The 17,559-nt window shown below is 57.1% G+C and overlaps 7 protein-coding genes across 7 annotated transcripts; 2 read left to right on the forward strand and 5 right to left on the reverse strand.

Annotated features, from left to right (window-relative positions):
- The first annotated feature begins 204 nt into the window (after nucleotides 1–204).
- QBC33DRAFT_527913 (PAF acetylhydrolase) lies at nucleotides 205–2,539 on the forward strand. The gene is made up of 2 exons (XM_060427011.1): nucleotides 205–771; nucleotides 841–2,539. Exons 1-2 carry the CDS (start codon nucleotides 467–469, stop codon nucleotides 2,330–2,332), a joined length of 1,797 nt encoding a protein of 598 aa, XP_060286614.1. The 5' UTR covers nucleotides 205–466; the 3' UTR covers nucleotides 2,333–2,539.
- A 954-nt stretch (nucleotides 2,540–3,493) lies between these two features.
- QBC33DRAFT_512163 (uncharacterized protein) lies at nucleotides 3,494–4,368 on the reverse strand (the record flags this gene model as incomplete). The annotated part of the gene is made up of 2 exons (XM_060425892.1): nucleotides 3,494–4,047; nucleotides 4,104–4,368. The coding sequence occupies 2 exons, from the start codon at nucleotides 4,366–4,368 to the stop codon at nucleotides 3,494–3,496; spliced, it is 819 nt and encodes a 272-aa protein (XP_060286615.1).
- Nucleotides 4,369–5,223: 855 nt separating this feature from the next.
- QBC33DRAFT_265964 (aminotransferase) lies at nucleotides 5,224–7,287 on the reverse strand. Its single transcript, XM_060423139.1, has 3 exons — nucleotides 6,651–7,287; nucleotides 6,216–6,559; nucleotides 5,224–6,143 (listed from the first exon to the last, which is right to left on the reverse strand). Exons 1-3 carry the CDS (start codon nucleotides 6,979–6,981, stop codon nucleotides 5,442–5,444), a joined length of 1,377 nt encoding a protein of 458 aa, XP_060286616.1. The 5' UTR covers nucleotides 6,982–7,287; the 3' UTR covers nucleotides 5,224–5,441.
- Nucleotides 7,288–7,782: 495 nt separating this feature from the next.
- On the reverse strand, nucleotides 7,783–10,117 carry QBC33DRAFT_265991 (uncharacterized protein). Its single transcript, XM_060423140.1, has 2 exons — nucleotides 9,929–10,117; nucleotides 7,783–9,868 (listed from the first exon to the last, which is right to left on the reverse strand). Exons 1-2 carry the CDS (start codon nucleotides 9,999–10,001, stop codon nucleotides 7,908–7,910), a joined length of 2,034 nt encoding a protein of 677 aa, XP_060286617.1. The 5' UTR covers nucleotides 10,002–10,117; the 3' UTR covers nucleotides 7,783–7,907.
- Nucleotides 10,118–10,736: 619 nt separating this feature from the next.
- Nucleotides 10,737–12,920, forward strand: QBC33DRAFT_600562 (cytochrome P450; the record flags this gene model as incomplete). The annotated part of the gene is made up of 6 exons (XM_060432084.1): nucleotides 10,737–11,072; nucleotides 11,144–11,228; nucleotides 11,300–11,368; nucleotides 11,445–11,576; nucleotides 11,657–12,169; nucleotides 12,243–12,920. 6 exons carry the CDS (start codon nucleotides 10,737–10,739, stop codon nucleotides 12,683–12,685), a joined length of 1,578 nt encoding a protein of 525 aa, XP_060286618.1. The 3' UTR covers nucleotides 12,686–12,920.
- Nucleotides 12,921–13,101: 181 nt separating this feature from the next.
- Nucleotides 13,102–15,273, reverse strand: QBC33DRAFT_566844 (uncharacterized protein). The gene is made up of 2 exons (XM_060430468.1): nucleotides 13,718–15,273; nucleotides 13,102–13,622 (listed from the first exon to the last, which is right to left on the reverse strand). Exons 1-2 carry the CDS (start codon nucleotides 15,219–15,221, stop codon nucleotides 13,279–13,281), a joined length of 1,848 nt encoding a protein of 615 aa, XP_060286619.1. The 5' UTR covers nucleotides 15,222–15,273; the 3' UTR covers nucleotides 13,102–13,278.
- Nucleotides 15,274–16,234: 961 nt separating this feature from the next.
- QBC33DRAFT_566845 (short-chain dehydrogenase) lies at nucleotides 16,235–17,486 on the reverse strand. Its single transcript, XM_060430469.1, has 4 exons — nucleotides 17,192–17,486; nucleotides 16,603–17,131; nucleotides 16,407–16,506; nucleotides 16,235–16,354 (listed from the first exon to the last, which is right to left on the reverse strand). Exons 1-4 carry the CDS (start codon nucleotides 17,232–17,234, stop codon nucleotides 16,286–16,288), a joined length of 741 nt encoding a protein of 246 aa, XP_060286620.1. The 5' UTR covers nucleotides 17,235–17,486; the 3' UTR covers nucleotides 16,235–16,285.
- Nucleotides 17,487–17,559: the final 73 nt, after the last annotated feature.

Here is a 17,559-nt window from a genome sequence, read left to right on the forward strand (position 1 = left end):
ATACCTACATAGTACTTGGAGATCGTCAGGGCATCCGTAGTTCCTCACCCTGCGATGCATGAGCCGAGGCTCTTTAGGATCATGACGTTGCTTGCTTATCGTCGCAACTTTTGATTGGTCATTGGAAGGCAAGCAGAGACCAGGGCTAGCGCATGCGCCGCAGTATGCGTATTTGGACCAGCCTAGAAGACTTCAACAGGTGGCGGGACTTCCATCACCAGCCGTCTGGCAAGATCTTGACTGCCTCTCCTTTTCTCTTCTCTTCTTTTCTTTTCGTCTTCAAGCGGTTTAAGAATATCAGCAAGTTCCTGGTAGTTTATCTGTTTTTCAATCTAGCTTCCATTGCATTGTATGTACCGTACATACAGATAACAGATCAATCCACCGATCCATCTCTGCGATTGAGTTGCAGCTCTCACTCCCAAGTTTCAGTGACAGTTGAGCCGCCCGGCGTTGAGGTTGAAACATGTCGGCGCAGAGGATGAAGTCTTATTTCTCTCGCATGAGCCCCGTCCCTGCCTTCCCTGAATATACAGGCCCCTACAAAGTTGGCACTGTCGATGTCGAGATTCCCGTCTCGAAACTTGACTCGCCAAGTCCTACTCCCGACGCAGCGGCGAACATCCATACTATCCAGTTCCGTGTCTTCTACCCGGCGACACCGGATTCCAAGGGCCCGCCAATAACATGGCTGCCAGCTCCGCAACGCCTCCATGTCGCGGCGTACACACAATTCCTGGGTCTTAATCCAATGATGGCCTCTGTACTCTCGTAAATCATTCCCCCCCCCTTTAACCTGTGATATTTTCTTCTGGAAATAATCTAACCACTTCATGGCAGCTTCCTGCCGCGTCATCTTTATTACACATATGTGCCGGTGACTAAGAATGCACCTCTGCAGCCACCGAACACGCCTAACGGCCGGTGGCCCACAGTCATATTCTCCCACGGCCTCGGCGGGAACCGCAACGCATACAGCTATGTTTCGGGATGCCTGGCTTCTCACGGTGTTGTAGTGGTATGCCCGGAACACAGGGATGGGAGTGCTGGGGTCTCCATCATCCGGGACCCTCAGGCCCAGGGCCACTCTTCTCCTTGGAAATCTCAACGCTTGGTGCCGTATGTTCGGATTCCCCACACCCAGACACCAGAGATCTGGCGAGCAAGAGATACCCAGATCCGCGTCAGACTCTGGGAGCTCGGCTTGTTAGTGGAGGCGGTGCTAGGGATTGATTCTGGGATGGAGGACCTTATCGGCTCCAACATGAACAGGTCGACAACAAAAGCGGCACTGCAGCAGTTTGCCGCGAAAATGGACGTCCAGGAGCCTGGGAAGATCATCTTGGGCGGCCACTCGTTCGGTGCAGCGACAATAGTCCAGCTGCTAAAGCTCACCTACTATGCGGACCGCCCCGAAGTCACAAGCATGCCTGATCCGGTATTTGCGCCGGCGAAGGACTCCAACATCCGGCGTCTCCTCACAGAAAAGACCCCCACCATCCTCCTTGACATGTGGTGCTTCCCCCTCGTCTCCGCAACGGTCGCCCCGCTGCTCCCGCTCCCGCTCCCCGCCTACGCCGACGTCCCCACCGCGCCGGGCGGCACGGCCGTCCTGGCGATCGAGTCCGAGGCCTTCCACAGGTGGACCGAGCACCTGCACACGAAGGCGCGCATCCTGTCGCCCGACCCGTCGGCCCGCATCGTGGCGCTCCCGCCACCACAAGCCGCGGCCGAGGACCACCAGCAGCGGCGGCACGCCGGGCCGAGCTTCTTCTACGCCCACGGCAGCGCCCACCTCAACCAGAGCGACTTCGGCGTCCTGTTCCCCTGGGTGTGCAGGCGCGTCTTCGGCGCCAAGGAGCCCGAGCGCGCCATGCGGCTCAACGTGCGCGCCATGCTGCAGCATCTGAGGGCCAACGCGGTGCCCGTCGCGAGGACCTGGGCGGGCGACCTGGTCGACGGACCCGGTGCGGGGGCGGGGAAGAAGCCGGGAGCCGGGAGGCGTGCTTCTGCCGGCGCGCGGCCCGGCGGCGGCGGCGGGGATCAGGGGCTGGACGATGGGACGCATGACGACGGGGCGATTATGCGGCGCGGCGCCGACGGCGAGGTCGAGGGGTGGTGCTGGATCGACATCGCGGGCTTGGGCGGCCGGGCTGGGCGGACCGAGCTGGAGTCGCTGGCCCGGCCCGAGAAGGAGGACGGGGAGTCGTCCGAGGGGGAGGACCCCGAGAGACAGATGGAGGGCGAGATGGAGCCGGGTGTCACGCCGATAGAGACGGGGGCACCCGTTGGGGACGTCAGGCGCGCTGCAGTTGGGGCTGCTGCTGCTTAGAAGGCGGTGAGCTGCGTCTTGGGAGCGGGGGGGATGGATGGATGATGTTGAATTAGCGGACTGTCATGGCAAGTAATGGCGTCTGGTAAAATGGGTTGGCATATACTATGCCCTATAGATGGCTGCGTGTTTAGTTGAAGGTGTCGAGTATAGATCAGACTGATAGAGCTTCCTCGTGTGCCATTAATAGAGACGGTTTTATTTCGTCCTGAAGAGTCTTGTGACTTGATTGGTTCCTTTCTTAGCAACGACCAGGAGACTCTATTTCAAGGTTCTTGAACTACCGACGGAGTCCGGGATATGTTTACACCATTGCGCTTGAGGCGTACTCGGAAACAAGTAGCCCATGAACGATCCTGACCCCATCAGTAAAAGATACTTATAAGGGTTCTCAGCAGCCCAGCTGAATTACCTCGGAAAGGACTTCTGTCTGCTGTCTCGGTCAGACAGCTTTGAGAGTGCCACATATTTGCTTAGTTTCGTGTTCCCTTGGATTACGGCTCTGACTCGGAACCTAGAGAAATCCCACCTTGTGTCTCGTTGAGTGTGTAAGTAGGCTCCGTCAAACCCCAGCACGGAGCAGAGCTGAGGTCTGTCTGCCGGACAACAAAAATGCAGTGTACCAGTAACACCGAAGAAGGATGTACGAATCCTCCCCGAGAGGACGGAGGCTTACGGCAAATTAGCTAGCTCCTGTTCCACCGTTCGTCGTCCCCTCTGCTTATTTTCGAAGCATCGCTGAATTCGCAGCCGCGACGGAAAGTGACGGGAGACTGCCGCACGCACAAGGCTGGCAAGTAGCCATCGTGGACGGAGCCAAAGTTCTCTTCACTGTCCTTCAATCGCTTTCCTTCCGACTACCCCTATCTTATGACAAGCATCCGCCACATGAGATCTCCCCCTACTCGGTGAAGCGTTGTTAGATAGTCGAGGCAATGATTAGGACTGTAAATCACAACCGTGCGATCGCTTTGTCGGCTGGTCAGTGATGTGACATGGCTATTATTCATAAGTAGGCTCGTCGAGTATCCGTAGCACGACACAGCAACATCCGAAACTCGTTTAAAGTAACAAGTCCAATCACGTACAGCCCCCCAAAAGGGGTCATTCAGCAGGCACGGAGTTTCCCTCCTCCACCTGCCGAGACTGTCAAGATGCTTTTCACGCCCCCACCTCGCTCAGCCAACCCTTTACCTTCTTCTTGGGGTTGAACTTCAAGTCCTTCTCGGACCGCACCACCACGCTGAGCTTCTTCTTGCCGCCTGCCTTGCCGGCCTTCTTCTCAGGCACGCCGCCGCCGATGTTGCTCTTCTTCAGCCCTGGCCGCTGTGCTGCTGCTGCCTCAAACGCCGTCGTGGTCAGGGGAGCCGGTTGTTTGTGCTGCTGCTCGGCCTGGAAGGTGTTCTGGGATTGCGGTATCTGGGGGGTGACTTTGGCAGGAGGGACTTCTTCCTGGTGAAGGGCGTGGTCCTCCTCCTCCTCGTCGTCATCGTCGTCGTCGTCGCCGTCGTCGTCGTTCTCGATGTCTTCCAGCTTTTGTTCTGGGAGGGCCACTGGAGTCATATGCACTGCCGGACTTGGAGCGGGAAACGTAACGTGGGCCGCTGCAGTTTGAGTTGGCTGCCCGACTGGCGAATTAGGCATCCCGTATTGTGCGACCCCCTGGCGTTGAGTTACCGTTGGGTAGCCCTCTGTAAATTGGTATTCCCAACCGCCTGTGGTAGGCAGTCAGACGCCCGCAATCTTGGTCAAAATATGGTGGAAATCTTACTGCCGTCGGCTTTGAGCCTTGCTTGATAAAACCACCGCCCATTGTCCCCGGCGAACCATCTCGACCACGACGGTTTCGGCTGCTCGATAGGGATGGGGACCTGCGCTGCGGCCTCGCCGCCCCCTTTCACTGGTTGATCCTTCGGCTTATCCTTGGGTTTATCCTTGTCCTCGTAGCCTTTGGACTTTTGGTGCTTGGCCCTTTGGTGCCGCCTACGATGCGGGTGTTGTTCGTGCGAGCGTTTGCCAGGATGAGAATGTGGCATGGCTAGCTTATGCTTTCCGGCGAGCGTCAGGGAGGGACAATTATATCAGACTAGTGTGCTTGGGCGTATGAAACCGGTGAGAAGAAAAGGGGGGTTGAGGCTCCGTGGCTCTTATGAAGAGAGACAATATAGGCCGAGATGACAAACAAATATGGCGCACGCCTCTTGCTCGCTAGTATGGAATATGTCAGGTATTCCGAGCTGACTTGGGCTTTCGCAGGGTATCCCCCGCGCGCTAGACAGCCTTATTCTGCAGAACGATATAAGGAGGGAGATAACAAATGCTCCCTCGCAGATCCGCTCGCCATTGGATTGAGTTGAGGAAACCAGCATACGAATCGAGTGATTAAATGGTGACGCTGTGGCTGCAGGGCAGCAGAAGCGGAGATGTAATTGGGGATTATCAACCAAAGAAGATGACAGCTCGGAAGCTATGGATCACAGACTTGGTCTCGCCTGGGGGTTTTGGTGTTTCTGCAGGACCGAACCTCCAATCAGAGGCGTCAACTCTTTCTTCCTGTCCACCGTCTTAAAGACGGGAAGCCTCGCCGGCTCCTTCCCCGGCAGCAAGCAGCAAGCAGCTATTGCAACTTGCATCTTGCTTTCTGAATCGAGCAAATTGCATCTAGAGTACGTGTGTCAGGGGTTGGGCTGCTAATTGGCAGCCCAAACCCACCATTTCCAGAAGCTGACCCGGCGCAGCGTGTTTCCAAATCCGGCGGCTTTCCCACACGGCCACAGATTCTTCTAGATATTTTGTTGTTCAAAGTTGTAATCAATTAATATCTTTTTTGTTGTTGATTTATTGAAATTGACTTTTGTAGGTTAAATTTCGAGGTTGTAGGATGGATTGTAATGGATCTGTAAACTGGACCCACTTGTGGGTGAGTACAGGTGCGCTTCTCCGGACGCTGTGGGCTACCGTGTCGACCTACCTCATTGAACACCTCTGCCTTGCGGACGCGGCGGTGCGCTCAACGAGTTGACGTACTCAGTCGTCTGATTGAAGGCAATAGGTATGCGATTTGATGGTATTGAGCTTGTGGATCATCTTTCTCAAGACCCGAAATATGTCAGAAGGAACCCAGAACTTCGACTACAACGCCCGTAAGTTTCTCCACGATCAAATCGACCTGGTCCTCGGTGATCGTGTACGCTGGCACGATGGTCACATGATCCCCAGAGACACCATCCTCATGGCCTGAGCCCGGGTGAAAGCAAATGTCCCAAGGCGAACTCATCCCCACGTCCCTGATCCGAGCCGCCACGCCGTCATCCGGGGGGAACGGCTCCTTCGTCTCCTTGTTCCTCACAAACTCCACCGCCCACATGAGCCCCCGCCCGCGGACATTGCCAACATGCGGATGGCCAACCAGCGCGGCCTCCAACCCCCTTCCCAACCTCTCGCCCATGCGCCGTGCATTCTCAACCAGCCCGTCCCGCCTCACGATCCTCTGCACAGCAAGGCCCGCTGCGCAGGCGACGGGGTGCGATGAGAACGTATGCCCGTGGTTCCACAGCCCGGAGCCGCGGTCGATGGCGTCCACGATGCGCCGGTGGGCCAGGAGCATGCTGATGGGGACGTAGCCGCCGGCGACGCCCTTGGCGACGGTTTGGATGTCGGGGACGACGGACTCCTGCTGCCACGCGTGGTGCGAGCCGGAGCGGCCCATCCCGCAGAAGACCTCGTCGAGGATGAGGAGGGCCGAGTGTTTGTCGCAGACCGATCGGATCGCTTGGAAGTAGCCGGGGGGTGCGGGGTGGCAGCCCAGTGCCTGTGTGGTTGGCGATTTGATTAGTGCCCACTGCATGGTTTGCTATGGGGTTTGGTCTGCCGGTCCACTTACACTCCCGCTCACAGTCTCGGCCACGAACGCGCAGACGTTCTCGGGCCCAAGCCGCTCGAACTCGGCGTCGAGCTCGTCCGCCAGCCTCGTCACATACGCCGCCGCGGTTTCTCCCTCTAGAATGCCGCGGTACATGTTGGGTAGCGAGACAAACGAGACCATGTCCTCCTTGATGAGAGGCTCGAACGGCTTCCGGAAGGAGACCTTGCCGGTCAAGGCCATCGAGCCCAGCGTGGTGCCGTGGAAGGCGCCCCTCCGAGCTACGAATTTGGTCTTGCTCGGGAGACCTTTCTCGACGAAGAACTTGACGGCGAGTTTCATGGCTGCCTCGACCGCTTCCGATCCTGCGTGCCTGTCCGCTTAGTGTTTATCCTCTCCACCACCACGTACCCGAAGCCTGCTAATGCCCGACTCTCGTGCGGCAGGAGGACTCACCCGAGCTCATGATGGTCGCCCTGGCCATGTCCCCGTTCGTAGATGCAATGACCTCCCTTGCCAGCTCCTCGGCGCAATCGTTGGCGTAGTTCAGGGCGAAGCAGTAGGATATTTGGTTCATCTGCGCCACCACGGCCTCGGTGACCTCCTGGTTGCCGTGCCCGATAGCCGCCACCGCCGGCCCTGCCGAGGCCTCGAAGATCTGGCGGCCATCTTCGAGGGTGATATAGCACCCTTTGGCGGAGATGGCTTTCGGTGGCCGAGCGCGATGGATATTCGGGTGTAGGATGGCACTTTCCGAAGGGTTGGGGATATCTGCCGCGGCAGCCATTTCGAATGTGGCTATCAACAGGGTGGTGCTAATGTCCAGCCAGGCTCTCTACCAGAGGTAGAGGGTACTATTTAACTACAGCTATTAGGCTTCTGCCTAGCATGATAAACCAGGCTCTTTGTACCCAGTACTTTGTGCCGAGTAAGCAAGACGCACTTTCTAGCTCCTTCCAGTTACAGGGGAATAAAGATACCAAAGGTCCTTTGGTTTTCCAACAGAGGTGTTTGACAGAGACATGCATGATATAAGGGGTCGTGGCATAATCATCTAAGAAAGCGTGTATTATGCCTGTCGCGTGCCTCATCCCACACTCTTTCGAGATGTGCTTAGCACAACGTTGTCCGTAACCATTGGCATTCTGCCCTGCTTAATGGCCAAATCCCAAGGGTGCCTTGCTTCGATTCAAGAAATGGGTCCTCCACTCTGCTTATCCTCCGGGCCAGATGCTTACACGTTGTGAGACCACCAGGCTCGCAGCTGCCAACATCTGGTTGATACGGTTGTCATTCGTCAGATCGCTGGCCAGTGGGACTACAGATCATCGTCACTGTTCCCAGGGGTACGAGGATGACACTTGCGAGAGCTCAGCATCGTTCGACGAAGGCGAACAGAAGCGAATCGGTCATCCCTTCCTTAGCAAGTTTTCTTCAGCCATCTTGTTATGCGCATTACCTTGACGGTAGAGGGAGATGAGCTCTTGCATTCTATGTGCACTTGATGACCTCGGACGAATTTCAATCCATGCCGAGTTAAAACCCGCATCCTCTTCAGATGTGTCGTTGCGGCCGAGTGGAGTTGTTCTTCTCACGATGAAAGGTCTCAGCCAATAGGCATGCTCAGATGATTGATACCTCCTGTGGGTAGGTTTGCACGAACGGCTGGAATGTCTAGGGGAAGCGCCCCCTTATTGAACACCTCCACGCAAGTTAAACGAAGGAAAATCTAACCTCCTCCCGAACTTCCCTGGCCAACCTCAACGCCTCCCGCCGTCCATTCCTCGAGAAGACATTGAAATAAGCCAGAAAACTGTTCACACCCCGGCTTGGGTGCGCGACCCTCTCCCCCTTCTTGACCAGGCACCCGCAGCGACTGATATTCCTTGCCAAGTCTGGCCTCCGCTCCAGCAACTCGGCGCAGACATCGTCCGAGGCGAAGACGCCCTCGCAGGACGCCAGGTCGTAGTCCACCGGTATGAAGACCATGACGCACGTGTACTGCGGCCCGTTCCTGAAGGGCCTGGCCAGCGCCCTCGCGCGCGCCTTGTCGGCAACGGCGATCAACAGGCCCAGGCCCCAGTAGTCCACGCCCCACGTGGACTCGATGATCTGCGTGCCCTTCATGCCTGGCGGGCGGGGGTTGATCTCGATAAGCCACGCCGCCGGTGGCGGGGTCCCTACATGTGCATCGTGCGCGTGCGCGTTCTTTGCGTGGAGGTCCAACACGCCGTTGTCGTCTCGGTACTCGACCATCGAGTTGTCGATGCGTCCCTCTAGATGCAGGATACCGCTGCGAAGCCCGAGCCGGAGGAGGGTGTTGTGGAAGCAGATCTTGAGCAGGTTGATCTCCGACTCGGGAAGCCTGGACGGAAAGACGCTGTCGAGCTCGATGAAGCTCTGCGTCCCTCTGGGGCTGGCGAACCCGTTGACGTCCGCGCTCTTGGGGAAGTCGTCGCAGACTTCGAAGAAGAGAATCTCCCCGTCGAGCAGGACGAAGTTGGCGTCGACCTCCGGACCCGAGCAATACCTCTCGATGACAAAGTCGTTCCCGTGCCGAGAGCCGGCGAGCGCTGCCAGGGACTGCAGGGCCGGCAGGAGCTCCGACTTGCTGTCGATGCGGAAGACGCCCTCGGAGCTCCACCCGTTGCAGGGCTTGATGATGCAGGGATACAGCGAGTCGCCCTGGACGGCAGCGACCCGGATAGCCTCCTGGGGACTCGAGACGAGATGGGCAGTGCGGCCCTCGAAGACGCTCGTTTCGTACTTGTTCGTCGCGATTGCGAGCCCTTCTGCGCTGGACGTGGGTAGTCCGAGTTCGCGGGCCGCGCAGGCGACGGCGGCTTGGTACGAGTCGCAGAAGGTGATGATACCGTCGACTTCGCCGCCGTAGGACCGAACTGCCTTCACCACGCGCTCTGCAAATTTCGCATCCGGGGGTTGAGGCAGGTCCAGTTGGATGAAGTCTTTCCTCCAATGCGCATACTCCGGTCCTTCCAGCCAGTGGCCCGGCTTGTCGAGGACGACCATGTCGATGCCGAGAGCCATGGCGGCGAGGTAGATGTTCGGCCCGGTGCCGCCGTCGTCGGGATGCACGCGACTTCCCTCGACGATGACCAACGTCTTCCTCGGCGTGGGCTCGACGATCCAGGGGAAAGACAACCTGTTCTCCATGTCTGCTTCCACGAAAGGGGACAAGGAGCGGGCGTCAACGTCTCCAAGACCCTCTGGGTTTTTCTGCAGGAGCAAGCCGGCCGCGGAAGCGCCGAGCAGTGCGGCAAGGTCACCCATCTGCTGGCCCCGTGCGGGCTTTCCGGGATAGAGCCCACGCGGTTCTGCTAGGGAGACACAACTCTCCACGAACTCGCAGTCGATGAAGCGCAGGGGGATTATATCGCCGCGGACGATCTGCCCTGCCGTCAGCGGCACGATGAGTTTGGCGACTGATGATCCCCCGCGCCCCTTTTCGATGGCCACCCGGACGCACTGGAGGAAGAATTCAGCCGCCGTGGGGAGGACAAATCCCACAGACGACAGATCGCTGTCGTTGAGCAGCTCATCCGCGGAGACGGAGCTCTGCTCGGTTTTCACCGAAAACACCACGTCAATGGACTGCCAGGGGTTGCCGCACGATGGGTTCTCGTATGCAACCCAAACAAAGTCGAACAATTTCACTGTGTGTTTGTTTCTGATCAGATGACTTTAAACGGCAACAAATGAGGGCAGTTACTAACCTCTCTGAGATCTCGATGAGACCTGAACACAGCCGCCTGCCTGCGGCTTGCCTGCGCTGCCTGGGCTATCCATACCGACGGAACTGGACGAGATTATGTCTCTTGGGACCCCTTATCTCAACATTATTGGGCGATCTAGGTACAAAATAGTTTTATACTAGGTAGACATCAATGGTTCGTTCCGTAGTTCGGTCAATCGCCGATCTCAATTGACCCTACTGCCATCTCGTATACCCAGGAAATAAGACGGTTCATGGACAGAAGCAAATCTGGTGTGTCGATTGTATTCTTCCCAGCGCAATCCCAATGCTTACTTGCGATGTGCGGGTTGTGTTGCATACTGTACCTTGCCCCTGAATCACTCGTCAGACTTCGGATTGGCTCAGTCTTGAAGGCCCACCAAGCTTGCTTACTTTTTGTACGCAGGTGCTTACCTGTTTGCTTACCGAATTGAAAAGGGGTCATTCTGGACATACCATACCCCCACCCCAAGGTTGAGGCAGCGCGCTCGCCTTCAACCTTCATCCCTCATCAATACCACAGAAGTACTAAGGACCTGTTTCCGCTTAGTTTATCTGATGCTCATTGCATGTCTGGGCCACCAGGCGTGACGTAATTGATCCTCCGTGTGGTTGTGACCGAATCGCAGGAAGGATCGAGGGAGAGAGAGAGTAAAGCAGAAAGCGTGCCTTCAATCCGATATAGAAAATTCCGACGCTCGTTATCTGACCATGATGTTGATCCCCAAACAAAGACGCTCATTTTGCTGAACGGACGGTTTGATCACTTCCCCCTATCCTCGGCCGAGATGATCGTCATCACCGCGCTTCTCGTCGCTTTCCCCATCCTTCTCATCCTCGTCCCATCCTATATCGCCACTAGACGACGGAAATTCCCCAAGGTCGACGTCCCCGTTCTGAATCTTCGGTCCAAGGAGGGCGGGAAGTTGGACTATACCGCCGCCACCGAACAGTACATGTACCACTTCGAGGACATACTACAGGAGGGATGGCAGAGATTTCGGGACGGCATCTACCAGGTCTGGGGTATCGACGGGTTCTTGGTGATTGTGAGCCCTAAGTACGCAGAAGAAATGAATGCCTTGGGCACAGATGTGCTGGATGTGCACGCTGCGAGCCAGACTGTAAGAGGAACAGGCCGTTTGGTCTTCTGGCCGCGACTTTGCAAAGCGAAAGTCTGACATATCCTGCACAGCGCATCATTGGAGAGTACGAGTGGTTGAAGATTGCCGATCACCTGCTGTTCCACTCGGTACAGATTGACTTGACACGAAACACAGGTTAGTGCAGATTGTTGCGTGGAGCAGCCTACGACAGGTCGAGGTAAGTGGGCTAAAGACGACGACCACAGGCAATTTAATACCTGGTATACGAAAGGAGATTGAATACGTACATTCGGTACACTATCCTCCCTGCGAAGGTCAGTAGTAACCTACCAAAGCCGGACGGTTCCTTGCAAATCGTGTGAGACTCGGCGGCCAACAGATTCACCACAGAATGGACACGCATCGCCCCGTGGCCGCGCCTGATGGAGACGATGGCGCTCGTGGTTTCCTACATGACCGTCGGCGCCGACCTCAGCCGCGATGAGGCCTGGCTGTCCACCATGACGGGTTTCCTGGACGACCGTAAGCACCCACTCAACTCATCAAGTCCCCCTCTATCCCGAGCAAGAAACCCAACTAACCCGAAACGCCCAACGCCACAGTCTTTGCAGGCGGTTGGGAACTCAAAAGCTACCCGATCGCCCTCCGCCCCCTCGCCGCCCGCGGCCTCGTCCCGGGCATCCGGCGGGTGTGGGCGCACCAAGCGCGTGCGCGCTCGCTCCTGGTGCCCATCATCCGGGCGCGGCGCGCCGCGGAAGCCGCCGCCGCCCTCCACACTACCCACGGGGCCTACGAAAAGCCGAACGACCTGCTGCAGTGGATGGCCGACAACTCGCGGCGGCCGGGGCGGCAGCAGCAGCAGCCGGCGAGGAGCGACGAGTTCGTCGCCGACATGTGCCTGGTGGTGGGCTTCGGGGCGCTGCACGCCACGGGGACGACGCTCGCGAACGCCGTCCTCGACCTGGCGGCGCACCCGGAGTATGCGAAGGTCATCAGGGACGAGTACCGGGGGGAAGTGGCCAGGGGGCATGAGAAGGCGTCCGCCCTCGTCAACAGCCTGGGCAAGCTGGATAGCTTTCTCAAGGAGTCGCAGAGGATGAATCCAACCACCCTCAGTAAGGCGTTCATATTCCTCGCCTTCGCCCGATAGCTCTCTTGTGTGAGAACGAGCTAACGCTGGAAGATCAGCCGCCTTCTCCCGCCAGGTACTCAAACCCTTCACCCTCTCCAACGGGGTCCATTTCCCCGAGGGAACCCACATCCTCGTGCCCTCGGCCATGATCTCGCGGGACCCGACGGTCTACCCCTCCCCGGACAAGTTCGACGGCCTGCGGTTCTACAACCGGCGGCAGGCGGCGGCGGGGGGCGCGGCGGCGCACAGGAACCAGTTCACGAGCACGTCGCGCGAGCAGATGCACTTCGGCTTCGGGCGGCAGGCGTGCCCGGGCCGCTTCTTCGGCGCCGCGGCCATCAAGTGCGTCGTGCTCGACCTGGTCGAGAGGTTCGACCTGCGGCTCGTCGACGAGGCCGCGGGCAGGCCGAGGAACTCGGTCAAGGGGGCCATGATCTCGCCCGACGAGAAGGCGGAGCTTCTCTTCAGGCGGAGAGGGGCGGGTTCGTCGCAGCGGTGAAGACGGAGTAGGGCGAAGATTGAAACATGATTTTGGGAGAGTTCGGACCGCATACGATCGAGATACATGATTTCGCGAGAAGAGACAGGATATAAGGTTGAATGTGATGATTGGAGTACAATAGAGCTGTGGGAACGATGAACCGAGTGCTGATTTCCCTTATAAGATCATGAGAGATAAAGATGATAGGTATTTACCCAGCTACAACGGGGCGTTTGCTATGCTGTTTAGAGAATGTGGAGCATGCGAAGATCTTGGTGATCGGGACAGACAGACAGACCTTGGAAAGGAGAGAAAAAGCCAACGTAAGATTTGTAGCGAGACGGAGCAGTATCTCGCCACTGTTAAGGTCAATCCACGTGGACAGGCCAACAACTCGAGAATGCAGATCTAGTTCTGGCATATCTACCTAGGTACTCAAAAGAAAGCAAGTTGCCATATGCTTTACTAGGTATTTGACAGCCATCAGAATCCATGACCTCTCAGAAATTCCAGCTGAACGGCAGCCAGCAGTCGGGCGCATAAGGGAACAATGAGACCTGTCATTTCCCACCAAGATCCAGAACAATTACGCCTATACGCGTATTCTGCTTTCACTTCACCAGGGCATCAAGCTTGGCCAGAAAATCAGCCCCTTGCGACCGCAGTTCCTTTTCTTCCAACCCGGTTGCCCCCGAATCCACAGCGTCGGTCCGGAGGAAGGACGTCTCGATCCCATACAGTGAGCTCAGGGCCCCGATCAGGCCCAGTTTCGCGGCCCTCAGCGACGCCTCGGTTGCAGAGGGCGGCGCGTACGCCCTGGTCATGGGAGTGCCGGGTGGTGCCGTGTCGCTGGAGGAGGATCCGCAGAGGCTCGGGACGGTGTCCCGCGCGGGCTGGACGGCGAGCTCTGGCCGGTAAGTGATCTCGGGTATATGTGCCTCCGCCAGCCCAAGCGCTGCGAAGGGAATCATGTCAGCATCTCTCTCCACTACCCAGTAGTTCATTCGGGTCTTCGAGGAAAAAAAGACATAAGAAATCCATCAAGCTTACACCCCCCGTAAGTAATTTCAACCGGCACGATCGGGTTGAGGTCCTTCACCCTCCTGATGTGCGAGATGTAGGCGGCGCTCATGATGGTCGCCGGGATGGAGTGGTCCAGGATGCTCGAGGTCATCTCCTCCAGGGTGCGATGCCCCTGGAGGAAATCGACGGCCTCCCACAAGATGCCGCGCTTGACGTTCTCCGAGTAGATGCCCGGCAGCGTCGTGTTGTAGCGCCGGTCGAGGTCGGCGACGGTGAAGGTCTTGAGCGGCGCGTCGTCGCCCGTGACGTCGCAGTTGCGGAAGACGTGCACCTCGAAGTGGTTGTCGGTACCCATCTCGCCCGTGCTGGGCTTGGACCGGTCGTGCTTGTCGTTCGCCTGGCGCGAGTCGATGACCACGGTCTGGAACGGGCCCGACCGCACCTCGTGCGCCTCGTGCTTGACCCGCCCGTTGCCCTTGTACAGGTCCGCGCCCGGCTGCAGCCAGCTCCGGCGCGAGAAGCCGTTGTGCAGGAGGTTGATCTGCGCGATGGCGATGTTGTGGCCCCCGCGCGAGAAGGTCACCTGGATCGACGAGTCGATCTCGCCCATGGGCCCTATCAGCTCGAACAGCTCCTCGTCCGTGTACCGTTTGTACTTGGCGTATTCGTCCTTCCCGAAGATGTGGTCGTAGTCGCCCTCGTGCAAGGACGTGACGAAGCCCGCGGGCAGGACGAAACTGCTCATGACCTCCATCTTGTCGGGTCGCTTGCTCTCCGTCCAGCCCGCGCGCATGAAGTTGTAGATCATGTCGAAGAAGTGGTACCCGCTGTGCGAGACCTTTCCGTACCCGGTTCTGTACGGATGGTAGGGCTCGTCGACAATCTCGGAGGGAAGGCGCCACTTGCCGTCGCAGTGCGTGGAGATGATGTTGGTCACCGGGCAGTGGGTCTTGTTTTGGATCTCCTTGATCATGTCGAAGACGCAATAGAATCCCGGATGGTAACGGCGATGGCTATTGACCATGAAGAACGTGGGCTTCTCGACCCGTTTCTGGAGGGCGATGTAGGCATTGGCGATGTCCAGGTAATCTTGGGCGATGCCGTACGCAGCCTCAAAGTCAGTGACGGCTTTCTCCCTTGCCGATATTGGCTTGTCCGTGATGACGTTGAGCCCGGCGCTGATAGCCCACAGACCGTAGGCCTTGTGAGCCAGCGGCTCCGTGCTGATGATGCAGCAGGTAACTCCGGTGCGTTTGACGACCTCGTTTAGTTGTTGAGCCACCTCACTGGGCATCGGCCCTTCGAAAGGGGGGACGAACACGAGCTCTGCGTCCGGCTCCATGCTGTGCGTGTACTTCGTAACTCTCTCCCTGAAAGGCTCCAGGTCGACGGCCACGCGGAGCATGGCTCGTCCTTCCTTCCGCAGCGTCTCGAGATGGGGCACATAGGTCCGTCTGGCATGATAGCCGACTCCGACAAGCAGGAACTTGCAAGTCGAGGAGGTATCCTCGACTCCGTTGGACAGAGACATTTTTTCGGCAACTGTGCGCAAACGCAGAGACTGGAAATTAACACGATGTAATTACATGACAGAAGAAGTGATGCCGTGGAAGGCAGAGCCCCCTGCTTTATGTATTTCGGGAAGGCGACATTCGAAGAAGTAATACTCTTGCCAATATTTCCATCTGCTCACGACATGTTATTACTGCCTCGATTCTCAATCACTCTAGTCCCGGTGCAAACGTCACCCCCAGAAAACCCCCTCCCCCCCGAGACACCAAGCGACAGGGGTTGGTAACGCGTCTCGATTTCAGTTCCTCGCACGTGGACGTTCGATATTCGACTTGAAGACAGACAGACCTCTCCTTCCCTAAAGTGTTAGCAAGCTTAGATCATCCACGGGCTCGCAGACGGGAGAGTGCTGCGGCATCTAATCGAGAGCTGTATGATGACAATGCTTAGAGACTCGATCTGTATGATGATGCTGCTTAGAAGGCTCGAGCTGTCCTCCATAGTAACCAGCCAGACCAATGGCGGACGAGAATGTCATGAAGTAGATAAGCGCAGGTGAGCATTCTCCGGTTAGAGTCCATGCTGTGCAACGCTGTATACTGTCGGCATACTTTTGCTACCCAGAAGAGAATAAACATTGCTGAGGTGAGGAAGAAACATGGAAAGTACGAATACCAAGTAAGCACAGAGTATTAGAAGTGGAGCTACTACAAGACTCTCAGCTGTAGATTGAATCTGGCGTATCACCCCGATCACTCTATAGGTACTTGATAATTACTGCTTGTTCTTAGGCATTGCTGTCCTCGGTTTGGCTTGGTCTGGCTTGAAATCGTCGTCTCTTACCCCCCCCCCCCAAAAAAAAAAAAAAATGAATCCTACACCCTTCTGTGTCCATGCTACGAGATTCAGCACTGGCCCAGCAAAGAATCGTCGGGGATCTTTCCAGTGTTTTATGTGACCTAGACTAAAGCATTCTCGAATAGCATATGTCAATTACCTCAAGTTTGGGTCCGACTACGTACGTAGCTTATCTTATAATCTTTGATTAACGAAACTAATTAGTAGACTACATTACACCTTGCCTTACCACGGCAGCTTTTGATGGTCAAATGTATAAAACGTTTCGCTCGACTCCTTAGTAGCGGAATCAATCTAAGCAGATTAGCCAGTTTTCCAACCTGCAAATATCACCAGGGCCACCTACTTCTTGAAGAATTCCTCTGGCGGACGTGGAGATCTCGACAGGAGCTTCCGTCATCCCTAACCTGACGGCCGCCGCGTTCCCCATGTCTGTCTGCACCCAGCTACATGTAGCGCATTAGCAAATTCCCCAACAAAACATGCTCTACCTAATTATTGCAAGGTTTGACATATGAAAAGACAGGCAAAAGCCTACGTACCCAGGATGCAACGCCAAAGCAACCAACCGCTCATTCTCCCTCCCCATCCTCCTGACCAGGAAATTGACAGCAGCCTTGGACATCCCGTACGCCGCACACAGCGGGGCGTACCCGGACACCCGGCCCAAGCTCCCGGCGACGCTCGAGATGACAACGAACTTGGGCGGCCCGGCCGCCCTCTCCAGGAGCGGCCACGTGGCCTGGAAGAGCAGCAGCGGCGCGACGGCGTTGACGGCCACGCAGTCGTGCACGTCCCGGACGGGCACCTCTGCCACGGGCGCGGGCGCGGCGGCGCCGACGCCGGCGTTGGCGATGACCACGTCCAGCCTGGCGATGCCGTGCTCCTCGCGGATGTGCTCGGCCGCGGCGAGGGCGCTGGTGGGCGAGGCGCTGTCGATGGTCACGAGGATGAGCCTGTTGCCCGGGCGGGCGGGCAGGGAGGTGAGGAAAGGCGTGGGGGTGCGGGTCGCGGCAATGACCGTGGTGTTGGGACGCAGGAGGAGGGTTTCGACAAGGCCACGGCCGAGACCTGGGTAGTTAGTTGTTAGACGTGTATTTGCCATCATGAGAGGCGCTTTCTTTGACTTACCGCGGCCAGCACCGGTCACCAGGTAAATGGTATTTTCATCCATGATCGACGCTCACATCAGCAGGCCGGTGCACGTCGGGCTTCTGAGGAATTTTCGTCAAGAGGTCCAAGATGAGGAGGTTTGTGAGGTTTGGAGGGCAGAACGCTCCTAGAATGATCTACTACTGGTACACGAACAAGAACCCTTTTTGCAACGCCCTCACCGATGTTCGTCAGGCATGTTCTTTACCTTGGGGATGATGGCTTTCGCGATGACCAAGCAAGGCCCAGCAGTAACCTAACCCGTCGACGATCAGTGAGCATCGTGCCGAAAACTTCCTGTGCTACAAGCTTATTCCAGTCAGCGTGAGCGAATTATGCAAGCTGTA

The sequence above is a fragment of the Phialemonium atrogriseum genome (assembly GCF_030411735.1).
Source record: "Phialemonium atrogriseum strain 8032-3 unplaced genomic scaffold QBC33scaffold_4, whole genome shotgun sequence".
Lineage (NCBI taxonomy): Eukaryota > Fungi > Ascomycota > Sordariomycetes > Cephalothecales > Cephalothecaceae > Phialemonium > Phialemonium atrogriseum.